General features: G+C 46.0%; 1 protein-coding gene across 2 annotated transcripts in view; it reads left to right on the top strand.

The window, feature by feature from the left end:
* Nucleotides 1-25,130, top strand: part of megf10 (multiple EGF-like-domains 10) — a 100,505-nt gene that overhangs the window by 31,182 nt on the left and 44,193 nt on the right. For both annotated transcript variants that reach the window (XM_020457954.2, XM_020457955.2), the window contains exons 3-8: nt 1,135-1,236; nt 1,584-1,684; nt 6,869-6,961; nt 18,613-18,859; nt 23,153-23,273; nt 23,693-23,829. In XM_020457954.2, the coding sequence (XP_020313543.1) occupies nt 1,135-1,236; nt 1,584-1,684; nt 6,869-6,961; nt 18,613-18,859; nt 23,153-23,273; nt 23,693-23,829 (801 nt within the window). The remainder of the gene's footprint in view (nt 1-1,134; nt 1,237-1,583; nt 1,685-6,868; nt 6,962-18,612; nt 18,860-23,152; nt 23,274-23,692; nt 23,830-25,130) is intronic.

The raw sequence follows: 25,130 nt of genomic DNA, 5'->3' as shown, positions 1-25,130 counted from the left end.
ACCATCTTTTTATTTCCTCTGAGAAGTAAGTAACCCAAGCGTTCCTTAAAACCAACACGTGGCTGGGAATCTTGTGTCATTTTGGTGCTGTCTTATGGACTTTATACCCCTAAATTCAAGACCTTCTTTTTTAAGGCCTCATATCAGGGGAACTGTAAGTGGCTAACTTATGCAATTATTGGGCACTAGGAATGTATGTTCAGACAGTCACATAATATAGTAAGTTTTCCAAGAAATAAAGGAAAAGTGAACGCTAAAGTGTTAAGTACTCTTTAACTCAGGTTTAGTATTACAATTGAATTAATCAGCTGTGTTTACTAGGGATGGAGAAAAAGTGTGACACCAATCAGGCCCCCGAGGACTGGAGTTGCCCACCCCTGCGTAACTGCACGTGGTAGTTATTTTTCTACATAGGTCATTCCAACGCTTTACTCTGGTTAAAGGCCTATCTGAAAAGAGGTGTGGCTTTGTCAAGTTGCACTTTCTTGAAATAGTGCACTTTAAGTTGATGTTTCTCAAATTTGTGAACTTTAACGATGGAACAGAACTAAACAATTTCATGTTCTTAACAGGCACTAAAAGGAAACATCCTTAAGGTTTCGGGCAGCCAACTCTCATTTCATACGACTCTTCCATTCCTACATTGCGTGTCTTCCAAAAAGGCCTGCGGTCACAATTGCTCACATGCATGTCATAAGGGAGCCATTGTCACAGCCAACAGTTTTCTTCTATGCGAAACATTCTATAATCCTATTTGTAAAATCCTGTTATAAATCTGTACACTGGAAGAGTCGTGACAAAATACGAGGCCACACACAGCACAGGGGCTGTTTCGCTAATTTCACCCGCTATACCCACCGCTGAGTCGGTGAAAGATGTTTGATACTTAATCCCGGTCAGATACACACAAGCAGCCTAATGGTGCCGTTATTAAACCACTTAGTGTTTAGCCTAGTGCTTAGCCTAGTGGTAGCGGGACCATAAGTTATGGGACCACACGCAAGACATGTTGGCTAAATAGGGTCCGTGGTGACCGCTCGTGTGTGTTTGTAACTCCCCCCCCATTCTCTCTTCCTTTCTAACGGACCCCCCCTCCCTCTTTTTTCTTGCTCTTCCTCTATTCCACTCTTTTAGCTACTCAGTCACCGTCCAGGAGTCGTACGCCCACCCCTTTGATCAGATTTATTACACCAGCTGCTCCGACATCCTCAACTGGTTCAAGTGCACGCGGCACAGGTGAGGACGGAGTGGTCAATGGAGGGATGGAGAGTGTGTGCATGTGCGTGCATGCATGCGTGTGTGTGTACACATGCATGCGCGTGTGTGTGCGTGTGTGTGTCGGGGTGATGGATGTATGTGTCACTGAGAATGATAATAGGTTAAACCAAGTCAACAGCAATGATTTCCATAACAATTTATTTTGTTAATAAGTACTGTAAGCTCCATAAAGAAATAGTATGTTTGTATTTAGCCAACTTGTGCACCATTAGTAGATGTCTATTCACATTTCTACCTTAGGAAACATAGTGGAGACGATAAACTATATTCCCCATACTGACCCTTAAGTGTCTGTGTGTCTTAAGGGTGAGCTATCGGACGGCCTACCGCAGAGGAGAGAAGACTATGTACCGCCGCAAGTCTCAGTGTTGCCCCGGATTCTACGAGAGCAGGGAGATGTGTGTCCGTACGTATCCCTCCACCCTATCTGCTGCCATTGAACATATCACTCTATTCCTATCTGCTACCATTGAATATAACCCTCCTCTCTATCTGCTACCATTGAATATAACCCTCCTCTCTATCTGCTACCATTGAATATAACCCTCCTCTCTATCTGCTACCATTGAAATGATCCCTCCTCTCTATCTGCTACCATTGAATATAACCCTCCTCTCTATCTGCTACCATTGAACATATCTCTCCTCCCTATCTGCTACCATTGAACATACCCCTCCTCCCTATCTGCTACCATTAAATGTATACCTCCTCATCCACAACAACTTAACGTATACGTCCACTCTATCTGCTGCCATTGAAGTTATAACTCCTCCCTATCCACAACATTTGAACGTATCCCTCTTCCCTATCCACAACATTGAAAGTATCACTCCTCCCTATCCACAACAGTGAACGTATGTAAAGGAGTGCGTAACTAGCTGTAGGGAAGTCTGGCCCAGAAGAGCAGAAATGGGATTGCAAACAGAACCCTTTATTGAGGCGAACCAAACATGGTACTAAGAAAACTAAACACACACGGGTTACAATAACCCGGCGCAAACCAGCCTGGAGTACACATACATTTGCATATAACAATTCCACACACAGACATGGGGGGAAACAGAGGGTTATATGCAAGACGAGTAAAGAGGGAATGCAAACCAGGTGTGCGGGAAAACAAGACAAAACAAATGGAAAATGAAAGGCGGATCGGCGATGGCTAGAAGACTGATGAAGTCGACCTCCGAACGCCGCCCGAACAAAGAGAGGGACCGACCTCGGCGGAAGTCATGACAGTACCTCCCCTTGATGCGCAGCTCCAGCAGCATGCCGACACCGGCTTCGGGGACGACCCGGAGGGCGAGGTGCAGGGCGATCCGGCCGGAGACGGTGGAATTTCCGCAGCATTGAAGGGTCCAATACGTCCTCCACCGGGACCCAGCACCTCTCCTCCAGACCATACCCCTCCCAGTCCACGAGGTACTGAAGGCCCCTCTCCCGACGCCTCGAATCCAGTATGGAGCGAACGGAGTACGCCGGAGCCACCTCGATGTTCAAAGGGGGCGGAGGAACCTCCCGCACCTCAGACTCCTGGAGCGGCCAGCCACCACCGGCCTGAGGATGAAATGAAACAAGGTGTTAATACGGTAATCGGGGGGAAGCTGTAACCGGTAACTAACCTCGCTCAGTCTCCTCAGGACTTTAAATGGCCCCACAAACCGCAGCCCCAGCTTCCGGCAGGGCAGGTGGAGGGGCCGGTTTCGGGTCGAGAGCCAGACCCAGTCCCCCGATGTCACTGCATGGATGGTCTGCGCTGGTTTGCTGGCGCAGCACGGCCCGCTGGAGGTGAACATGGGCGGCGTCCCATGTCTCCTCCGTGCGCCTGAACCAGTCGTCCACCGCAGGAGCCTCGGTCTGACTCTGATGCCAAGGCGCCAGAACCAGCTGGTACCCCAGTAGGCACTGCAAGGGGGAGCGTTTAGTGGAGGAATGGCGGAGCGAGTTCTGAGCCATCTCGGCCCAGGGCACGAATGCCTCCCACTCCCCCGGCCAGTTCTGGCAATAAGACCGCAGAAACCTACCCACATCCTGGTTCACTTTCTCCACCTGCCCATTACTCTCTGGGTCAAACGCCGAGTTAAGGCTGATCGAGACCCCCAGACACTCGAAGTGAACTGGGGACCTCGATCAGACACTATATCCTCAGGCCGTTCTGGAACGTCTAAGGGGTGTAGCTTACCTCTGGGCAGGTGCCTAGGAGCCTTACACTGGGCGCACACCGAGCAGGAGGAAACATAAACCCTTGTGTCCTTAGCCAAGGTGGACCACCAGTGCATCCCACTCAAACAGCGTACTGTCCGACCGATCCCTGGATGACCAGAGGAGGTCATCTCCACCCCTGAGGTGGAAATGCGGTATCCTAGGAAGGAGACGGACTGATGGAAGAACAGGCATTTCTTAGCCTTGACATACAGGTTATGCTCCAACAGTCGACCAAGCACCTTGCGCACCAAGGACACATGCTCGGCGCATGCAGCGGAGTATATCAGAATGTCATCGATATACACCACTACACCCTGCCCATACTGGTCCCTGAAAATTTTGTCCACGAAGACTTGGAAGACTGATGGAGCATTCATCAACCCGTACGGCATGACGAGGTACTCATAATGCCTGAGGTGGTACTGAACGCTGTCTTCCACTCATTTCCCTCCCGGATACGCACCAGGTTGTAAGCGTTCCTGAGATCTAGTTTCGTGAAGAAGCTGAGTGCATTGACTGTGCATCGCTGTGGCTATGAGAGGTAGCGGATAACTGTACTTCACAGTGATCTGGTTTAGGTTTCAATAGTCAATACATAGGCGCAGACCTCCCTCCTTCTTCTTCACAAAAAATTTACTTGAGGAAGCGGGTGAAGTGGAGGACCGAATGTACCCCTGATGCAGAGATTCTGAGAATGGTGCCGGCTCACCTGGGGTGACGCCAGAGTGCCCTGCCTGCTGCCTTGACCCCAGAGGAACCAACCCGACACCGACCGGCAGTGTGACCTCTGCGGCCACAGATGGTGCACGTGAAGTAACCTCCTCCGGTCTCCCTGAGCACAGCACCTCCCAGCTCCATGGGTATCGGAGCGGTGGTGCTGGGGGATGGAACTGACAGATCTCGATCTGGACGTCCGCGGGTAGCCAGCAGGTTATCCAGCCGAATGGACAGGTCCACCAGCTGGTCAAATGTGAGGGTGGAGTCCCTGCAGGCGAACTCCCGATGGATGTCCTCGCGCAAGCAGCAGCAATAGTGGTCGATCAGGGCCCTGTCGTTCCATCCAGCACCGGTGGCCAGGGTCCGAAAGTTCATCCTCGAAGTGGTCTAGCGCCGCATCTCCTTCTCCCCACACAGCGTTGGCCCACTCCAGAGCTTTCCCCGATAGGCCCGAGACGAGGGCAGACTCCCTCTCAGGGCCCGAGGGAGCCCGGGTGAACGGTCGCCAGGTATAAATCCAGCTGCAGCAGGAAACCCTGGCAGCGTGCAGCCGTCCCATCGTACTCCCTGGGAACTGTGAGATGAATCCCACTGGAACCGGGTGTGGAGGGGGTGAGTATTGGAGACCCCTGTTGTGCTGGTGGGGGCGCTGTAGGGACTCTCTATCAAATAAACATGGACTACAAATGGTTGGAACTGAAAGTTTTGTCTGCCAGCCCCCAAAATACACATTTCCGATGGTTTTGCAACCCACCTTGGGGAAAAACAACATAGAGGAAACACTGATGACTGTTGTGTCCGCATGTGGCGGGCAACCGACCAATCGCCACCCAGGAGCAGAGCTTGTGTCTCAGGAGTCAGGAACAACAGGTGCGTAGCAGACATACAGAGGGGCCCCAGAGGTCGAGACAAAAACAACAACTGACCCAGCAACAGGAGAAAGCCATAAAAACAAACCTCCATTTCAACAACCGCCTCACAACAAACCCTCTGTCTGTGTAGAGAAAACGCTTGCCATCACATTGTGAGCAGTTGTACAACTGACACTACTGGAGGAGGAGTTATTGTCGGATTTATTAGGACTTCTTTGATTTTGTGCCCGGTAAGTGTGGTTATTAAGCAGTTGGATTGAGTCAAAAGGATTAAATCAAAGTGATGTTAAGCAATGATAAGCTATGAGGCTAAAAGTTGGACTGATAGTCACTTCCCTTTATCGTTGGTGAATCAGCTTTTGACTCGACAGAGTGGATGTGATAATGTGACCGCTCGGGGCTCAAAGGGAACTTTAGTCCAGGCTCTATAGAGGTACTGTTGTGTGGTGGATACAGTAAACCACAATCACATGCTGCCCTCTGATCTCCCCAGTTTCCTCCTCCATCAATAGACTTACAGTCTCCCCGGGTGGAAGCCATTTAGTGTCAAATATCAACTGAAATACATGGTACGTAATAAATGAGGACGTAAATGTAAATGAAGACAGATGGATACAGATGTTAAGATGTAACAACATCAGCTTTGTTAGAATACATTTATGAGTTAAGTTAATATCATGCAATGTTATTTTGAGATTTTAATAAGATTGAGTACAATCGAGTTTCATTTTTAAATATGGGAATCTTTTATCTAGTCCAGTGGTCTGAAGAATGTGCCCCCGGGGAGCCATTTTGGCCCGCCATCTGAATTAATGTGGCCCCAATCTGTGCTACCATCACTTGCCTCTCAGATGATGTGGTCCTTGGTAGTTTAGTTGGTAGAGCATGGCACTTCTATCACCAGGGTTGTGGGTGCAATTCCCAAGAGGGAGTAGTATGAAAAGAAAATATGAAAATGCATCCACTCACTACTCTAAGTTGCTTTGGATAAGAGCATCAGCTAACTTACTCAAATGTATTTGAAAATATTTTATGTTGGGGAAATAAGAACTCAAATTCATACACAAAATCAGTTAATTCATTGTTAGCACTATTTAGGCAATTCATCAATTGCTGTAGTGTGTGAATGTAAAAAAATGTTTGATGGCGTCATTGTTTTTGACCGCTCGTCACTCATGACCTCAGTCCTGAAACCTTTTACAAACACACACTGTTTCAATGACCCATGGAACCTTTGACCCCCACTGTTTCAGTGACATCACCCATGGAACCTTTAACCCACACTGTTTCTATGACATCACCCATGGAACCTTTAACCCCCACTGTTTCAATGACATCACCCGTCGGTCTGACGTTATGTTTGTGTACATGTTTTTTTGAATGTTGTGGACCAATCATGTCCAGCCTGAAGTCTCTGTCCCTAATGAATTGGATCCCATTCTCACTGGAATTCTGATTGTCTATTCGGAACATGGGTTTAATTGTAATAGTTTTCTTTCAAATACTTTAGCTGCGCTTGATTGAGTTTGCCCTGTTTAATGGAACCAAATTGCGTAGTCCCAGAAGTGAAAACCACGCCCATCTCATGCTCCAGACAGGCTCAATCAAACCCTTCTTATGATATTGTTGTTATCGGTTCAGGAATCTGTATTCCTTTGATGTAAATCCACATGGTTTTCCTGGGAGTAGCAATGTGTTCTAAAAGCCACTAAAATCTGACCTTTCTTTCCTCTTGTTTTTCCCTCTCTCTCCTCATCCCTCCCTTCTATTTCCCTGCTCCTCCTCATCACTCTCTCCAGCCCACTGTGCCGAGAAGTGTGTTCATGGCCGTTGTGTAGCCCCCAGCACCTGCCAGTGTGAGCCCGGCTGGGGGGGCCCCGACTGCTCCAGTGGTGAGACTCTACAGCTGTGTCTGTCAGTCTATTTGTCTGCCTGTCCGTCTGTCTGTCTGTCTGTCTGTCCGCCTCGGCCTGCCTACACACACACACACACACACACACACACACACACACACACACACACACAGAGATAGAGAGTAACACACACACAGGCACAAAGACAAACACACACACAGAGAAAGAGAGAGAGTAACACACACGCAGGCACAAAGACAAACACACACACAGAGAGATAGAGAGTAACACACACGCAGGCACAAAAACAAACACACACACACACAGAGATGGAGAGTAACACACACGCAGGCACAAAGACAAACACACACACACAGAGAAAGAGAGAGAGAGACAGAGAGATAAACACACACACACTAACAGGCGTTTTGTCTCTCAGCTCGCACATAGTGTGACTCTCTCAGACCCTACTGCCAATACACACTTCCTCCCTCACACACACCAGGCTCATCCACCCCTCTGATCTCATTTGGGCACACTTGGGTTTGCTTTTATCTTGAACGTCCGTATTTGTTACGACGTGAATGTGACATGGGTGAAGTCACCCTATTTTTGTTAGTCTGGAACCGCTTTGATGTATAAATATGGACGTGACACCCCTTCAGCCACGTTGTTTGTACCCTGATCCACAGCTGCAGACAAAGTGGGGACACCGTGTGTGTCAGCATCCCAAATGGCACCCTATTTCCTATGTAGTGCACTACTTTTGACCAGGGGCCTATGGGCTTTTTGCTAGGTAGTGCACTACATCGTGAACAGGGGGCCATTTGGGACATTTGCCTGTGAGTTGTGAGATTGCCAGGTCTTCTTCTATGTGCTCTGTCTGAAAGGCGTCACACTTCAAGGCCTTTGTCTTTGTTAGCCAAATGGCAGGGCAGAACTTCCACTCACTGCCTTCTCTTTCAAGATGGCCAGCATGACTGCCCTTGGAGTTATAGCATGCAATCCGTGACACCTATCTCCTTATAAATATAGCTTATTTTAGATTGTCATTTGAGGAACTTTGGGATAAAGTTTAGATTATGAAATGTTTGGGTTTTTAGACTTGTTTTCTTGATCTAGAATGAATGTAGAGCAAATTGTGTAGGGGGGGGATAAGTGATGTTATCAGATTAAAAAGTCTCCTCTTTCAGTCTCTATTGAAACAGGTGTAGGGGAGTCTATGAGACCTGTGTGTGTCTGTGTCTGTGTGCATAATGCGTGGGCGTGTGTAAGTGTGTATGCGACTGTGCGTGCGTGAGCCTCCACACATGTGTGCGTCTGTGATTATATTAGGTGCTCAAGCATTGCTCCCCCGCTGTCTCCAGTGTCCATCGTTTAATAAAGGGGCTTATTGTTGTGTCTGGAGGCTGGGACCTTATTGTTGTGTCTGGAGCCTGGGAATCCCTAAGGACTTGAACAGGCCTGACTAATCTGTCTGATGGTGGGGAACCAGATCCTAATATCACTAGTCTGGGATCTGACTGGCTAACTGGACCAATGGTAAAAGGTAAGGAGATATGGCCATAGATAGGCTTGTAGCGCTATATCACTTAAAACCACTTGTGCCTTACCTAATGGGATCAAAGTGCACCCATTTCTCCAAAGTTGCCCTGTTAGATGAAAATGAAAATGTTATTGTTACTGCTAGGCTATTCCTAGGCTATTCCTAGGCTATTCCTAGGCTATTCATAGGCTATTCCTGGGCTATTCCTAGGCTATTCATAGGCTATTCCTAGGCTATTCCTAGGCTATTCATAGGCTATTCCTAGGCTATTCCTAGGCTATTCCTAGGCTATTCATAGGCTATTCCTAGGCTATTCCTAGGCTATTCCTAGGCTATTCCTAGGCTATTCCTAGGCTATTCATAGGCTATTCCTAGGCTATTCATAGGCTATTCCTAGGCTATTCCTAGGCTATTCATAGGCTATTCATAGGCTATTCATAGGCTATTCCTAGGCTATTCATAGGCTATTCATAGGCTATTCCTAGGCTATTCATAGGCTATTCCTAGGCTATTCCTAGGCTATTCCTAGGCTATTCCTAGGCTATTCATAGGCTATTCCTAGGCTATTCATAGGCTATTCCTAGGCTATTCCTAGGCTATTCCTAGGCTATTCCTAGGCTATTCCTAGGCTATTCCTAGGCTATTCATAGGCTATTCATAGGCTATTCCTAGGCTATTCATAGGCTATTCCTAGGCTATTCCTAGGCTATTCTATTCCTAGGCTATTCCTAGGCTATTCCTAGGCTATTCCTAGGCTATTCATAGGCTATTCCTAGGCTATTCCTAGGCTATTCCTAGGCTATTCATAGGCTATTCCTAGGCTATTCATAGGCTATTCATAGGCTATTCCTAGGCTATTCATAGGCTATTCCTAGGCTATTCCTAGGCTATTCCTAGGCTATTCCTAGGCTATTCCTAGGCTATTCATAGGCTATTCATAGGCTATTCCTAGGCTATTCATAGGCTATTCATAGGCTATTCCTAGGCTATTCCTAGGCTATTCCTAGGCTATTCCTAGGCTATTCATAGGCTATTCATAGGCTATTCCTAGGCTATTCATAGGCTATTCCTAGGCTATTCCTAGGCTATTCATAGGCTATTCATAGGCTATTCCTAGGCTATTCATAGGCTATTCATAGGCTATTCATAGGCTATTCCTAGGCTATTCCTAGGCTATTCATAGGCTATTCCTAGGCTATTCCTAGGCTATTCATAGGCTATTCATAGGCTATTCCTAGGCTATTCCTAGGCTATTCATAGGCTATTCCTAGGCTATTCCTAGGCTATTCATAGGCTATTCATAGGCTATTCATAGGCTATTCCTAGGCTATTCATAGGCTATTCATAGGCTATTCATAGGCTATTCATAGGCTATTCATAGGCTATTCATAGGCTATTCATAGGCTATTCATAGGCTATTCCAGGAACTACCTTTTTACACTTGAGCTTTATTTACATTTAAGTCATTTAGCAGATGCTCTGATGCAGAGCAAACATATATTTATATTTTCATACTTTTTTTTCCTGTACTGGTGCCCCGTGGGAATCAAACCCACAATCCTGGCATTGCAAGCACCATGCTCTACCTCTAACTGAGCCAAGCAGGAATACTTTTTGTAAAGTTATGTTTTGTTAGGATTTGGAATTATTTTGACAGTATGAGAATGATATCATTCCATGAGTATTACACAGCCACGGTGAGGGGTCCTACTGGCCGTTGGTCTGCGCCTGGGGCCACCACACGTGCTCCTATGATTACTGTAACTAATCTGTATTGACTGCTTGGTTCATGGATCAATAAGAGTAGCCCAGGATAGCCCCTCAGGCCCACCCCTGGTGGGTGTGTTTGTTAACAGCTGATTAGCTCAAAGTCTGTTTTCACCCAAACCATCCAATGAGTCAACTTGTTTTATTTGAACGATGGACATGGGAGAGACTGATGAGGAATGTTTTCAGTTATATGTTGTCTGTGAAAACACAGTAACATCTCTATTTGGAATGCAGTATATTTTGTTTTGCTGTGTTACAGGCTACATATTCTTCTAAAAGGATGCTGTTTCATGATATAGTCGGTGTAATCTACCCAAATATTCATCTTACTGCTTTGAGATCAGAGTCAACTCATTGAGTGGAACAGTCTAAGGCTAAGCCAACCAGTCGTGTTGAGAATGAATATCCATTTCCTTTTTAAAACCAGGTCTTAGCTGCATTCAGTCTCTGTTTTGTGGGCCCCCCTTGAGCCAGTCTCTCAAAGGGGGTTTGGGGTGTGGGGGGGGGGGGGGGGGGGGGTCCCGTGCAGTATCCTAGTACCCTATTCAATATCCCCCTAAGTAATATGACTTTTCATTTCCTCTTGAGCCTTAAAAGCCAGACTTATTGTTGCCTTATTGTTGCCTCTAGTTTACGGATCAACGGACCCCAACAATATGTCTGAGGCTTGTTTTTGCTGTGTGGGGTTCAAGAACAAGAGGAAAAGGGAGTACGCTAAATCTCTTTCTTAGATTAAAAAGGAAGTGTGGGAAGAATGAAAGATAAAAATTGTAAGGATGGTAATGTAGGAAATAACCCGAGGGTCTAGCTCTTGTGATTTCACGGTAGACACATGACATCAACAACCCAACAACCCAAGATACTCAGGAGGGACTGTTTCATTTTGTCCATGACTCTTGACTTGTCTCTTATCTATTCACTGGTTTTAACATAAAACCTTTCAAAAGACCTTAACTCAATGACCCCCTCAGAAAATGAAGCTATGCTAACCACTACTTAGCGCCACTACCTAGCGCTCAACGCCACTCAGACGATTTGTATCAAATGTATGAAAACAATCTAAGCTTTAAATGAAGCACTAATACCCAGATGTTTTCGAATATCCCCTTTCAATTCCAAGACCCCACAATTCACAGAAACCTCCCTGTCTCTTGGAAAATAAAAGGTATTAATACCTTGCGCTGAAACTCCATATCCACACAACGGCTTGGTCATAAAGTGTCAGGCTTTTGTTTACGAGACAGGAGAGAGTTAGTTAGTTAGCTCAGAGGAGCCTGTTTGGCTGGTGTGGATTATATGCTGTATTAGGATCATCTAGGGCAGTCTGGGCACACACAGTGAGGAACAATCAGACACACACAGCTGAAGCCATTAGTCTGGAAACAGTGTGTCAGGTGTTAGGTTTATGTGGGTTGGCTTTTAACATGGAGATGGAGGTTGTGTTCCAAATGGCACCCTATTTCCTATTTCACTACTTTTGACTACAACCCTATGGGCCCTGGTCAAAAGTAGTGCACTGAATAGGGTGCCATATGGGATGCACTGTAGCCTATTGTGGCTCCTCTTTACATTGAACTGTACTTCACTTGGGAAATGATAAGCCTGCAATAGGGAATTTACAATAGCTGTCGGTCTCCTCTTATACTTTCATACTTGATATATGCTTGATTTAACAGGTGTTGTTTTAAGTTATTACTTTACAGCAATGGTTGAATATATATTTCTATATTTTCGGTATTGAACTTGGCTTGAGTGGCTTAGAGTTTGGACACCTAATCCCCAAAAATGTGCAGGAAAGAATTTGGTTCAATCTGGTTAAATCAACATTGTTTCCACGTCATTTCAGCAACAAAAAGTCTATGTGATGATGTTGAATAAATGTTGAAAACTAATTGGATTTGCAAAAAGTCATCAATGTAAAGGAATTTCATCTTTTTTTACACCACTTTTAACCAAAATGTAATTACATGGTGATTTTTTGTTGTTGTTAAATTTACTTTGAATTCACGTTACTTAACAACTCAACCAAATTGAAATCTAAGAGACTGTAACATTAGAGCATCCCAGTAGTAAGTGTGTTTACTGTACAACTCCAACAGTTCACTTGATATACAGTGAGTGTACAAAACATTAGGAACACCCTCCTAATATTGTGCCTGGCACCTACTACCATACCCGTTCAAAGGCACTTCGATCTTTTGTCCTGCCCATTCACCCTCTGGATGGCACACATACACAATCCATGTCTCTATTGTCTCAAGGCTTAAAAATCCTTCTTTAACCTGTCTCCTCCACTTCATCTACACTGATTGAAGTGGATTTAACAAGTGACATCAATAAGGGATCATAGCTTTCACCTGGATTCACCTGGTCAGTCTATGTCATGGAAAGAGCAGGTGTTCCATTTGGTACACTCAGTGTATATAATGACATAAACATAGTACCAGCCCTAGGACAGCTATCCAGCCATGTACCCAGGCTGTACCCAAACCGAGGGAGACAAATAACTTCAAATGCCTTGCCAATGCCATTTCTGAGCTGTCCAGCTTGAGTATCTCACTGGAGTATCCCACGGAAGTTAATTGTCATGGTCGAATCCTTGGAAACACACACACACACACAGAGTGAGAGAGGGGTCAGAGGGAGAGAGGGTGAGTGTTTAAGAGAAAGAAAGGGGGAGGGGAGAGAAAGAAAACATAATATATCCTCTTTAACTCACTCACACAATAATGTGGAAATGTTGAGGAATTGTACAGATGTCGTCTCTTAGCTGGGATTCCTCTGTATGACTGTTCCCATGAGCCTTGTGGGCTGACACACTGTGCAGGGCTCTGCATGGAACAGTGGGCGATCTTAGAGGCATGGAAAAACACTCCCTCCCTCCATCCCTCTCTCTCTTTTTCCGTCTTTCTTTCTCCCTCTTTCTCTCCCTCCCTCCCTCCTTCCATCCCTCTCTCCTTCCATCCATCCCTCCTTCCATCCATCCCTCCCTCCTTCCATCCCTCCCTCTTTCTCTCCCTCCCTCCTACTATCCCTCCCTCCATCCCTCTCTCTCTTTTTCTGTCTTTCTTTCTCCCTCTTTCTCTCCCTCCTTCTATCCCTCCCTCCTTCCATCCCTCCGTCTTTCTCTCCCTCCCTCCTTCCATCCCTCCCTCCCTCCATCCCTCTCTCTCTTTTTCTGTCTTTCTTTCTTCCTCTTTCTCTCCCTCCCTCCTCCCATCCCTCCCTCCTTCCATCCCTCCCTCCTTTCTTTCCCTCCCTCCTTCCATCCCTCCCTCCTTCCATCCCTCCCTCCTTTCTCTCCCTCCCTCTTTCCATCCCTCCCTCCTTCCATCCCTCCCTCCTTCCATCCCTCCCTCTTTCTCTCCCTCCCTCCTTCCATCCCTCCCTCCTTCCATCCCTCCCTCTTTCTCTCCCTCCCTCCATCCCTCCCTCCCTTCTTCCGTCCCTCACTCTTGGTCTGGGGCAAAGTCTGGGCCAACTCTCGACAAATAGCATGTCAAATTACTGGGCAATGGTTCTTTCTCTGTAACTGACACTTTTTCAAGAGGATTGCTCTGTCTCTTAGAAGCTCTCTGGATTATTTTTAGATTGGGTTGTAAACTTGAGTTTGTTTTTGACAGGATCATTTGGTCTGATTTCCATAGGTAGAGGAGAAATGACTTTTAGTAAAGAATAGTAAAGATAAGTAAAGTAAAGAGGTTGATTATAGGAGTTCCTGCCGCCTGTTGCTGACCCCTGGCCTAGATTTTGTCCATTGCATGTGGTCTGTATGTATTGCCAATCACTGATTGCTTGTGTTTTCTAAGCAATTAACTGCTTTATTCGTGTAATCAACATAATATATGTCAATAACAGAACATCTTGATCCAATTTCTGGAACAAACAACCTCATGACCAATGCTTAGTGTGTCTCTTGTCTTTGGGTCATATGTGCTGAGTCTTGAATAAAAGGGAACAGTTTGTCCCAAGGCTCGACAATGAGGAGCCATTCAGGTTTTCTAGTGGGACATTTCTATCTAGGTCAGGTTGAACCATAACCCTTTCTATCTAGGTCAGGTTGAACCCTAACCCTTTCTATCTAGATCAGGCTGCACAAAGATACCGGAGTCCCACAGTAAATGCGAGAGGAGGTTTCTCTGCAAAATTGACTTTTTCTCTATTTCTCTCTACCTTGCTCTCGCTCTCTTATTTCTTTCTTAATCTCTCCCTCTTTCTCTCTGTCTCTCTTTCCATCCCTCTCTCTCTCCGCACCCACTGCCCACACTGTGTGATACTGTGTAAAACACAGCACTTTAGCCCGCAGCTAAGCAGTGCACTTTTCACCAGCAGGCCAAAATGGAAAGAGGCTAATGCAGGATCCAATATGGCAGCCGTTAAGCGGTTGAGCCAAGATGACTCCTGGTTTCCTGGTTTTAGCTGTGTCAGAGAGAAACTGTGGTTGGGGTACAGCATAGTTCTTGGTTGGCGCATGTCCAGCGCCACATGAGGGTCATGCTGTTTGGCTCAGCTTGGCTCAGTGTTAAAGGATACTCTTCCTGTCGCTCCATAGTGAAGGATGAGGTTGCATGATATGGGTGTGAAATTTAAACCATGGTAATATATGATACATTGACTTTGTTTATAAAATGCTTAAAAGTTAGTGGTTGGTGGCAGTGGCTTGGTAAAGTAAGTAATTTAGCTATTTGGATGAACTATCACTGTAAGTGCTGACTTCAGGGCGGTGTGTATTTTTTTCCTTGTTATGGGTAAGGGTAGGATGGAGAAAGGATTCTAGATCTGAATTTAATTGTACCTTGAGCAGTTCTCAATCTTGTCTGGTATCAGTCTAACCTTATAGTCACTGTTGAGCAATATGACTGGTCTCCAGTTGACTCGTTATGGTGTATGGATTACTGTACATTCAGACAGCTCAATGTTTGGCCAGATGTTTGTCTGGAACTCTGGACAGGACATTTTCCATCATCTCCGGAAATGTTGCAGGTAGTAAAGGATCATCTACAGAAGACCCAGAACTCCTACAATGATATTGTAGACGCATAAGCTGAATTTCAGTCAGTGATGCATTTTAGGTCAGATGGCTGTCGAAGGCTCGTTTGACTTTGAAAGTGCATACTTCCTATAAATTGGAGAAAAATATTTGTGAAAATATCCGATGTTATTAAGAGGACTGATTCACGAGGAGCTAGTGGTATTTACTGCTCTGGAAATAGCTTGAGATAAACAGCTGGTTGGTTTTATACGGTCAGTCCAGCTTGTGTAACTGTGTAGCTGTGGAGGAAGGATAGGGTGGGTGAAAAGAACTGTGAAGAAGAACTGATTTTAAGTGGTTTCGCCGACTCATACACATTTTTGGGTCAGACTATAATTAATGCATTCTAATTCTATGGTCATACTATGACTATGGGGACTTTCCTTGTGAAAAGGGGGAGGGGAGTGAGCACAACACACCTATTGATTACACCATCACCATCACACACACACACACACACACATACCCTTCAACCTCCACACACACCCAGTCAACGATGTCATCGTTCACCCAAACACAGTACATTTTAAGGCGTGAGGCTTCCACTCGCATCCTCTCATCAGACCTCTTCATGCTTTAATCAGGGCAGCCATAACACGTGTGGCCGGGGAGGTCGGCCTCAATCTAATACCACACCACACATGGGAAAGGGAAGGTCTTTACTGTTTATGTGCCTGGTTGGCAGACACCCTTCAACCACACTCTAGTTTCTGACGTCGTGGGTAAAGACGTCAAGAAGCAATGAGGGCCCAGAAGCAGAAGGGTTCGTTTTGGTTCAATCCGGGAGTGGGACTTGTACTGTAACTAGTACAATGATGATGCCTTATATACATGTTGATGTAGTTGATGATTTCTGATTCTTTATAGCGGCAAAGTAAGTTTACTGTTACAGCCCACTGGGCACAGACGTCAATTCAACATCTATTCCACGTGGGTTCAACATAATTTATGTAATATAATGTGTTAATAGGGCGTTGGGCCACTATGAGCCAGAACAGCTTCAACGCACCTTGGCATAGATTCTACAACTGTCTAACTGTTGGAGGGATGCGACACCATTATTCCATCAAATGTTCCATCATTTGGTGTTTTGTTGATGGTAGTGGAAAGGCGTCGCTCCAGAATCTCCAGTGTACAGTTGGGTTGAGCTCTGATGACTAAGACATGGAATATGGTTTAAATCATTTTCATGATCATCAAACACTTCAGTGAAACACTCTTTCCCTGCGGATGGGGGCATTGTCATCCTATGGGGCATAGCCATGGTAGCCAAAACGATGGTCTGCCCAGCATTTTTATACATGACCCTAAGTATGATGGGATGTTAATTAATTGCTTAATTAACTCAGGAACCACAGCTGTGTGGAAGTACCTGCTTTCAATATACTTTGTATCCCTAATTCAATTGAGTGTTAACATTATTTTGGCAATTACCTGTACTGTACATGTGTTGTTCCTTTATGCACCTTACAATGAAATAGAATGAAGCTAAGGCCGGTTGTCTTCTTTAGTGTGATGTTCTTGACTTTGTGTTGGACACCTAGTTGGATACCTAGTTGGATACCTAGTTGGATACCTAGTTGGATACCTAGTTGGATACCTAGTTGGATACCTAGTTAGATACCTAGTTGGATACCTAGTTGGATACCTAGTTAGATACCTAGTTAGATACCTAGTTAGATACCTAGTTGGATACCTAGTTAGATACCTAGTTGGATACCTAGTTGGATAGATAGTTGGATAGACAGTTGGATACCTAGTTAGATACATAGTTGGATGAGATAGTTGGATAGACAGTTGGATACCTAGTTGGATAGATAGTTGGATACCTAGTTAGATAGATAGTTGGATACCTAGTTGGATAGATAGTTGGATAGACAGTTGGATACCTAGTTAGATAGATAGTTGGATACCTAGTTAGATAGATAGTTGGATAGATAGTTGGATAGACAGTTGGATACCTAGTTGGATACCTAGTTGGATACCTAGTTGGATAGATAGTTGGATAGATAGTTGGATACCTAGTAGTATCTACTGACCACTTGCTGTCTATCTTTGTTTGGGCTTACTAGTACTGATGCCTGTCTTTAAGATAGTCCCGCTCTCAACTCTAAACTGTCGATCTCCACACTGCTAAAGAGAGGCCTCTTTCTCTGAGACTAAGCTCTGAGTTTATACAGTGCATTTCTAATGAAGGGTTTGCCAGTGAAAGTAAACCTGTGTTCTCTCATATTTCCCCCAAGTCATTACCAGACCCCTTAGGGCAACCATGAGGGCAGTACCCTATCCTTGACCCAACCATGAGGGCAGTACCCTAACCCAACTATGAGGGCAGTACCCTAACCCTAACCCAAACATGAGGGCAGTACCCTAACCCTAATCCTACCATAAGGGAAATTCCCTTACGAGAACTGCCGTAATCGTAGAAACATAGAAACGTGTTTAACCGAAGATGAAAGACAACTAGAATAAACATGTGGTTACAGAGAGAATGTGAGTTTCCTCCAGTTCAGCAGAGAACCTACGTTTGAGAGGCAAGAGAAAGCTGGGTCGTGTTCATTTGGCACTTACCTGGACTTGTCCAATGAGAAATTATTATTTTTGTTTTCTGTTGCTATGGTGCTCGCTAATGAACTGTTGAAACAGATAAAAGGAGGGCCGGGTCCACGCTAAAGATGTGTGACTCCACTCAGCTACTCAGATTTTTAATAGGAGCGGTCTTGAGTGTGGTAGGCTGGTAGGATCCCCCTTCCCCACAGATGGTTAACTTCCTGGGTTAATAGTGAAATCAACCTCAACACTCATTTGGGGACAGTATGTTTGTTTTGGTCAAGTTACTTAACGTAGAGACATCGATGAAGCGCAGGGTTTCATTTGACCCAGATGTTTACAATAGCTTTGGCTGAGGCGATTGTTGGTGAAGTGCTCCTCCAGCACAGCTGCCTGTCCAAAACTGAAAACAGGTGTGTTCCTGAAATAAATCGTAGTAACGCACAACTTGGCAAGGAGCGATGATTGACCTCAATGTGAGGTAATAAATCAAAACAAGCTCTGATTAAATCAGCTTGAGGAACAGGTTGTGGATGGCTGGTGGTTTCTGGCTTTGTTTTGTGGTCTCTTAGCAGTCAACTAATTTTCGATGTATTTGAATACCTCAATGACCTGGATATTAGGAGCTTTTGGAGATTTTAAAGTCCTATATTTACAGTATTGTCTGAGCCTTCTTCTAAAATACATACTTACAAACTAACATACTCACTTACTGAATACAACGCTAAAATCAGCCCTTTTTATATTTCCTAGTTTAAATCTTACATTCTCTCTCTCTTGTTTCTCTCTCAGCGTGTGACAGCAACCACTGGGGTCCCCACTGCAGTAACCGCTGCCAGTGTCAGAACAGTGCACTGTGTAACCCCATCACGGGCGCCTGTATCTGCCAGCCCGGGTACAGGGGCTGGCGCTGCGAAGAGGTCTGCGAGGCGGGCACCTATGGCAACGGGTGCCAACAGAAGTGCCTGTGCCAAAATGGAGCAGCGTGCCACCACGTGACCGGGGAGTGCAAGTGTTCACCCGGATACACCGGTGCCTTGTGAGTCATCAGAGACACGCACACATGCACGCACTCGGGGGAAAAAACCCACAAACACACACTATGTACACTACCAGTCAAAAGGGTTTTTCTTTATTTGTACTATTTTCTGCATTGTAGAAATCAAAACTATGAAATAACACATATGGAATCATGTAGTAACCAAAAAAAAGTGTATATAATATTTTATATTTGAGATTCTTCAAATAGCCACAGTCTTGAAGGAGTTCCCACATATGCTGAGCACTTGTTGGCTGCTTTTCCTTCACTCTGCGGTCCGACTCATCCCAAACCATCTCAATTTGGTTGAGGTCGGGGGATTGCGGAGGCCAGGTCATCGGATGCAGCACTCCATCACTCTCCTTGGTCAAATAGCCTTTACACAGCCTTAAGGCCTGATTCACAAAGTCTCCTCTGAACAGTTGATGTTCAGATGTGTCTGTTACTTGAACTCTGTGAAGCATTTATTTGGGCTGCAATTTCTGGGGCTGGTAACTCTAATGAACTTATCCTCTGCAGCAGAGGTCTTCCATTCCTGTGGCGGTCCTCATGAGAGACAGTTTCATCATAGCGCTTGATGGTTTTTGCGACTGCACTTGAAGGAACTTTCAGAGAGTAGACTCTGTAGACTTCTCTTTGCTCTTTGCAATCATATGGATTTGGTCTTTTACCAAATAGGGCTATCTTCTGTATACCACCACCCCACCCCCCTTGTCACAACACAATTGATTGGCTCAAACGCATTAAGAAGGAAAGAATCTCCACAAATTCACTTTTAAGAAGGTACACCTGTTAATTGAAATGCATTCCAGGTGACTACCTCATGAAGATGGTTGAGAGAATGCCAAGAGGGTGCAAAGCTGTCACCAAGGCGAAGGGTGGCTATTTGTGTAACGCTCGTCGTCGGTGGAAGGAAGAGTGGCCCAAAGCTCAGCGTGGAAAGTGTTCATGATATTTATTTACAAGAAACACTCAAACAAAAATAACAAATCCAAAAACGAAAGCGAACAGTTCCGTCAGGCACAGACACTAAACAGAAAATAATACCCCACAGAACCCAAAGGGAAAATCACAACTTATATATGATCCCCAATCAGAGACAATGAAAGACAGCTGCCTCTGATTGGGAACCACATTCGGCAAAACAACAAAGAAATGGAAAACATAGATTTTCCCACCCGAGTCACATCCTGACCTAACCAAACATAGAGAATAAATAAGGATCTCTAAGGTCAGGGAGTGACAGTACCCCCCCCCCCCCCCCCCCCCCCCCCCCCAAAGGTGCGGACTCCGGCCGCAAACCTGAACCTATAGGGGAGGGTCCGGGTGAGCATCTACTCTCGGTGGGGGCTCCGGTGGGGGCTCCGGTGCGGGAAGCAGGGATCGTCGCCGGGACCTCCGGACCTTAGATCGTCACTGCAGGCTCCAGACTGGGAACTGTCGCTGCAGGCTCCGGACTGGGGACCGTCGCTGCAGGCTCCGGACTGGGGACCGTCGCTGGAGGCTCCGTGCCCTGGATTTTCACTGCAGGCTCCAGGCCATGGATCATCACTGGAGGCTTCGTGCCATGGGATCATCACTACAGGCTCCGGGCCATGGATCATCACTACAGGCTCCGGGCCATGGATCATCACTGGAGGCTTCGTGCCATGAATCATCACTACAGGATCCGGGCCATGGATCATCACTGGAGGCTCCGTGCCATGGATCATCACTACAGGCTCCGGGCCATGGATCATCACTACAGGCTCCGGGTCATGGATCATCACTACAGGCTCCGGGCCATGAATCATCACTACAGGCTCCGGGCCATGAATCATCACTGGAGGCTTCGTGCCATGGATCATCACTACAGGCTCCGGGCCATGGATCATCACTACAGGCTCCGGGCCATGGATCATCACTACAGGCTCCGGGCCATGAATCATCACTGGAGGCTTCGTGCCATGGATCATCACTACAGGCTCCGGGCCATGGATCATCACTGGAGGCTTCATGCCATGGATCATCACTGGAGGCGTCGTATGTGGAGCCGGAACAGGTCTCACCGGACTGAGGAGACGTACTGGAAGCCTGGTGCGTGGAGCTGCCACAGGGCTTACCAGGCTGGGGAGACATACTGGAGGCCTGGTATGTGGAGCTGCCACAGGGCTTACCAGGCTGGGGAGACATACTGGAAACCTGGTGCGTGGAGCTGCCACAGGGCTTACCAGGCTGGGGAGACATACTGGAGGCCTGATACGTGGAACCGGAACAGGTCTCACCGGACTGAGGAGACGTACTGGAAGCCTGGTGCGTGGAGCTGCCACAGGGCTTACCAGGCTGGGGAGACATACTGGAAGCCTGGTACGTGGAACCGGAACAGGTCTTGCCGGACTGAGGAGACGTACTGGAAGCCTGGTGCGTGGAGCTGCCACAGGGCTTACCAGGTTGGAGAGACATACTGGAGGCCTGGTACGTGGAACCGGAACAGGTCTCACCGGACTGGGGAGATGCACTGGAAGCCTGTTGCGTGGAGCAGGCACAGGATACACTGGGCCGTGGAGGCGCATTAGAGGTCTCGAGCGTAGAGCTGGCACAACCCGTCCTGGCTGGATGCCCACTTCCGCCCGGCAAATGCCGGCCTGTGAATGCTCACTGGAGACACCGTGCGCATCACCGCATAACACGGTGCCTGACCAGTCACACGCTCCCCACAGTAAGCACGGGGTGTTGGCTCAGGTCTAAACCCTACCTCCGCCAATCTCCCTGTGTGCCCCCCCCACAATTTTTGGCGGTGCTGCCTCTCGTGCTTCTGTCGTTGAGCTAACTCTTCGTATAGTCGCCGTTCTGCTCTCGCTGCCTCTCGTGCTTCCGTCGTTTAGCTAACTCTTCGTATAGTCGCCGTTCTGCTCTCGCTGTCTCTCGTGCTTCCGTCGTTTAGCTAACTCTTCGTATAGTCGCCGTTCTGCTCTCGCTGCCTCTCGTGCTTCCGTCGTTTAGCTAACTCTTCGTATAGTCGCCGTTCTGCTCTCGCTGCCTCTCGTGCTTCCGTCGTTTAGCTAACTCTTCGTATAGTCGCCGTTCTGCTCTCGCTGCCTCTCGTGCTTCCGTCGTTTAGCTAACTCTTCGTATAGTCGCCGTTCTGCTCTAGCTGCCTCTCGTGCTTCCGTCGTTGAGCTAACTCTTCGTATAGTTGCCGTTCTGCTCTCGCTGCCTCTCGTGCTTCTGTCGTTGAGCTAACTCTTCGTATATTCGCCGTTCTGCTCTCGCTGCCTCTCGTGCTTCCGTCGTCGAGCTAACTCTTCGTATAGTCGCCGTTCTGCTCTCGCTGCCTCTCGTGCTTCCGTCGTTGAGCTAACTCTTCGTATAGTCGCCGTTCTGCTCTCGCTGCCTCTCGTGCTTCCGTCGTTGAGCTAACTCTTCGTATAGTCACCGTTCCGCTCTCGCTGCCTCCATCTGCTCCCTTGGATGGCGATACACCCGGCCCGTGTCCAGGGTCCTTCCCCCTCCAGGATTTCCTCCCATGTCCTTTCCTCCTGGCCACGCTGCTTGGTCCTTCTTTGGTGGGGTGTTCTGTAATGCTCGTCGTCGGTGGAAGGAAGAGTGGACCAAAGCTCAGTGTGGAAAGTGTTCATGATATTTATTTACAAGAAACACTCAAACAAAAATAACAAATCCAAAACGAAAGCGAACAGTTCCGTCAGGCACAGACACTAAACAGAAAATAATACCCCACAAAACCCAAAGGGAAAATCACAACTTATATATGATCCCCAATCAGAGACAACGATAGACAGCTGCCTCTGATTGGGAACCACACTCGGCAAAACCACAAAGAAATAGAAAACATCGATTTTCCCACCCGAGTCACACCCTGACCTAACCAAACATAGAGAATAAATAAGGATCTCTAAGGTCAGGGCGTGACAATATGAACAATCTCAAATATATGTATATATATCTCTATATATCTCACTTTTTGGTTACTACATGATTCCATATGTGTTATTTCAAAGTGAAAACATCAAAACTATTAGTTTACAATGTAGAAAATAGTAAAAATAAAGAAAAACCCTTGAATGAGTAGGTGTTCTAAAACTTATGACCGGTAGTGTACGTGAACCTGCTAGTTTCTGACAACGGTGGCTAGGGTGCTTCAAGACAAAAAAGGGTTTGAAAGAGATGTTCTTGTGAAAGACATAATTTCAGAATTTGTATTATAATGAATGAATCAGTCCCTTTTTGTTGCTGTCTCTGTCATTTCTTTAAGTCTGTAAGGATAGATGTCATGTTTCTCCTCTTGTCCTATAGTTGTGAGGACCTGTGCCCACCAGGGAAGCATGGACAGCAGTGTGAGGAGAGATGCCCTTGCCAGAATGGAGGAGTGTGCCACCATGTCACTGGAGAGTGCTCCTGCCCCGCTGGATGGATGGTATACACACACATAAATTATGTTTGATAGTCTCATGCATTACTGTATGTTGTCATATTGACATTTACAGTAATATAACGTCATAATATAATGGTACTGCAAGGACACCATGTACATCACAGGAGGTTGGTGGCAAATTAATTGGGGAGGACGGCTTATAAAAATGGCTGGAGCAGAATTAGTGGAATGGTATCAAATACATCAAAAACATGGTTTGTATGTGTTTTATTCCATTCGCTCTGTTCCAGCCATTATTATGAGCCGTCCTCCCCTCAGCTGCCTCCACATTGTGCACATCCTCTTTTTGCACCATATGTATTGATATGTGTTATGGGATATTGATATAATGGCCTACATATTGTATTTACTCTGGGATGTTGATATTGTGCTGACACATTCAATGTTCTGTGTGTGTTTAGGGTACAGTGTGTGGCCAGCCGTGTCCGGAGGGGCGCTTCGGGAGGAACTGTTCCCAGGAGTGTCAGTGTCACAACGGGGGGATGTGTGTATCCTCCAGCGGACAGTGTCTGTGCAGTCCAGGCTACACCGGAGAACGGTAAGACAGGCTGGACCAGGCCAAACCAAACTGAGCCATGCCAAACTATGACATGACAGCCTTTTTTTTCTTGATTTCTTGATTTATTATTTTATTTAACATTGTAAGAAAGTTAAGGTAAAATAACAAACACAAACCCTGGATTGAGAAATCACCCTCCCCTTCACCTCCCCCAAAAGGCAAGAAATAGAATAAACATTCTTTTGACATGACATTACACTAAATGGTTCCAATTCAGTCAAACTCAGTAAAACAGTTTGTCTAGGATCCACTCTTTTGCCAGGTCAGTGTCATTCTAGTCGAGTCATGTGGTCAAGAAAAACTCCTAACCCTAGCCTAGTCCATGGATATCTGTTCATGCCTTTTTCCCAATTTTTGCAAAGCAGAATATATTTGAAATTCAGGCAACAGGCTATCACATACAACTATAATGTAATAAACAAACACTGCAGAAGTAATCCCTTGGTTGTATACATTAGTCAGCGATGGCTGAATTGGAATTCAATGGTAAGTGTCATCTTTGACCTATATTAAGTCTATATATGTTAGTGGGACTATAGCATACCATCTGTTGCTACTGTAGCGGTCCCATTGATCCCTCCAGACCAATAACAAGGTCAGGGAGAGAGAGAGAGCGAGACGGAGAGAGAGAGAGCAGCAGGCAAGGCCAAGCAATTAACTAGTGATGCCAACTGTACTTAATAGGGCTTGGAAAAATATAAATACCCACTGGACAAATGTGGTGCACACGTTATCCCAGCAACCTAACAGTAATATTGTCCGTCTTTAGCAATTAGGGTCAATTCAAGTACAAACAGTATGACATGAAGGAATAAAGCAGTCTAGATTGCTCTTATCTCAAACATACCTGTGATGTAATGTGATTTGATATTGGATCATCAGATATGATACATGTATTATCAGGACTTCCAATTTTAGATATTAACCTGATACATGAGATTTAAAAATAATAATATACACTACCGTTCAATAGTTTGGGGTCACTTCGAAATGTCCTTGTTTTCGGGAAGAAAAGCTAATTTTGTTGTCCATTAAAATAACATCAAATTGATCAGAAATACAGTGCAGACATTGTTAATGTTGTAAATGACTATTGTAGCTGGAAATGGCTGATTAGTTTAATGGAATATCTACATAGGCGCACAGAGGCCCATTATCAGCAACCATCACTCCTGTGTTCCAATGGCATGTTGTGTTAGTTTATCATTTTAAAAGGCTAATTGATCATTAGAAAACCCTTTTGCAATTATGTTAGCACAGCTGAAAACTGTTGTCTGATT

Source organism: Oncorhynchus kisutch, linkage group LG23 (genome assembly GCF_002021735.2).
Source record: "Oncorhynchus kisutch isolate 150728-3 linkage group LG23, Okis_V2, whole genome shotgun sequence".
NCBI lineage: Eukaryota > Metazoa > Chordata > Actinopteri > Salmoniformes > Salmonidae > Oncorhynchus > Oncorhynchus kisutch.
This window is presented reverse-complemented; position numbering and strand designations above follow the sequence as displayed.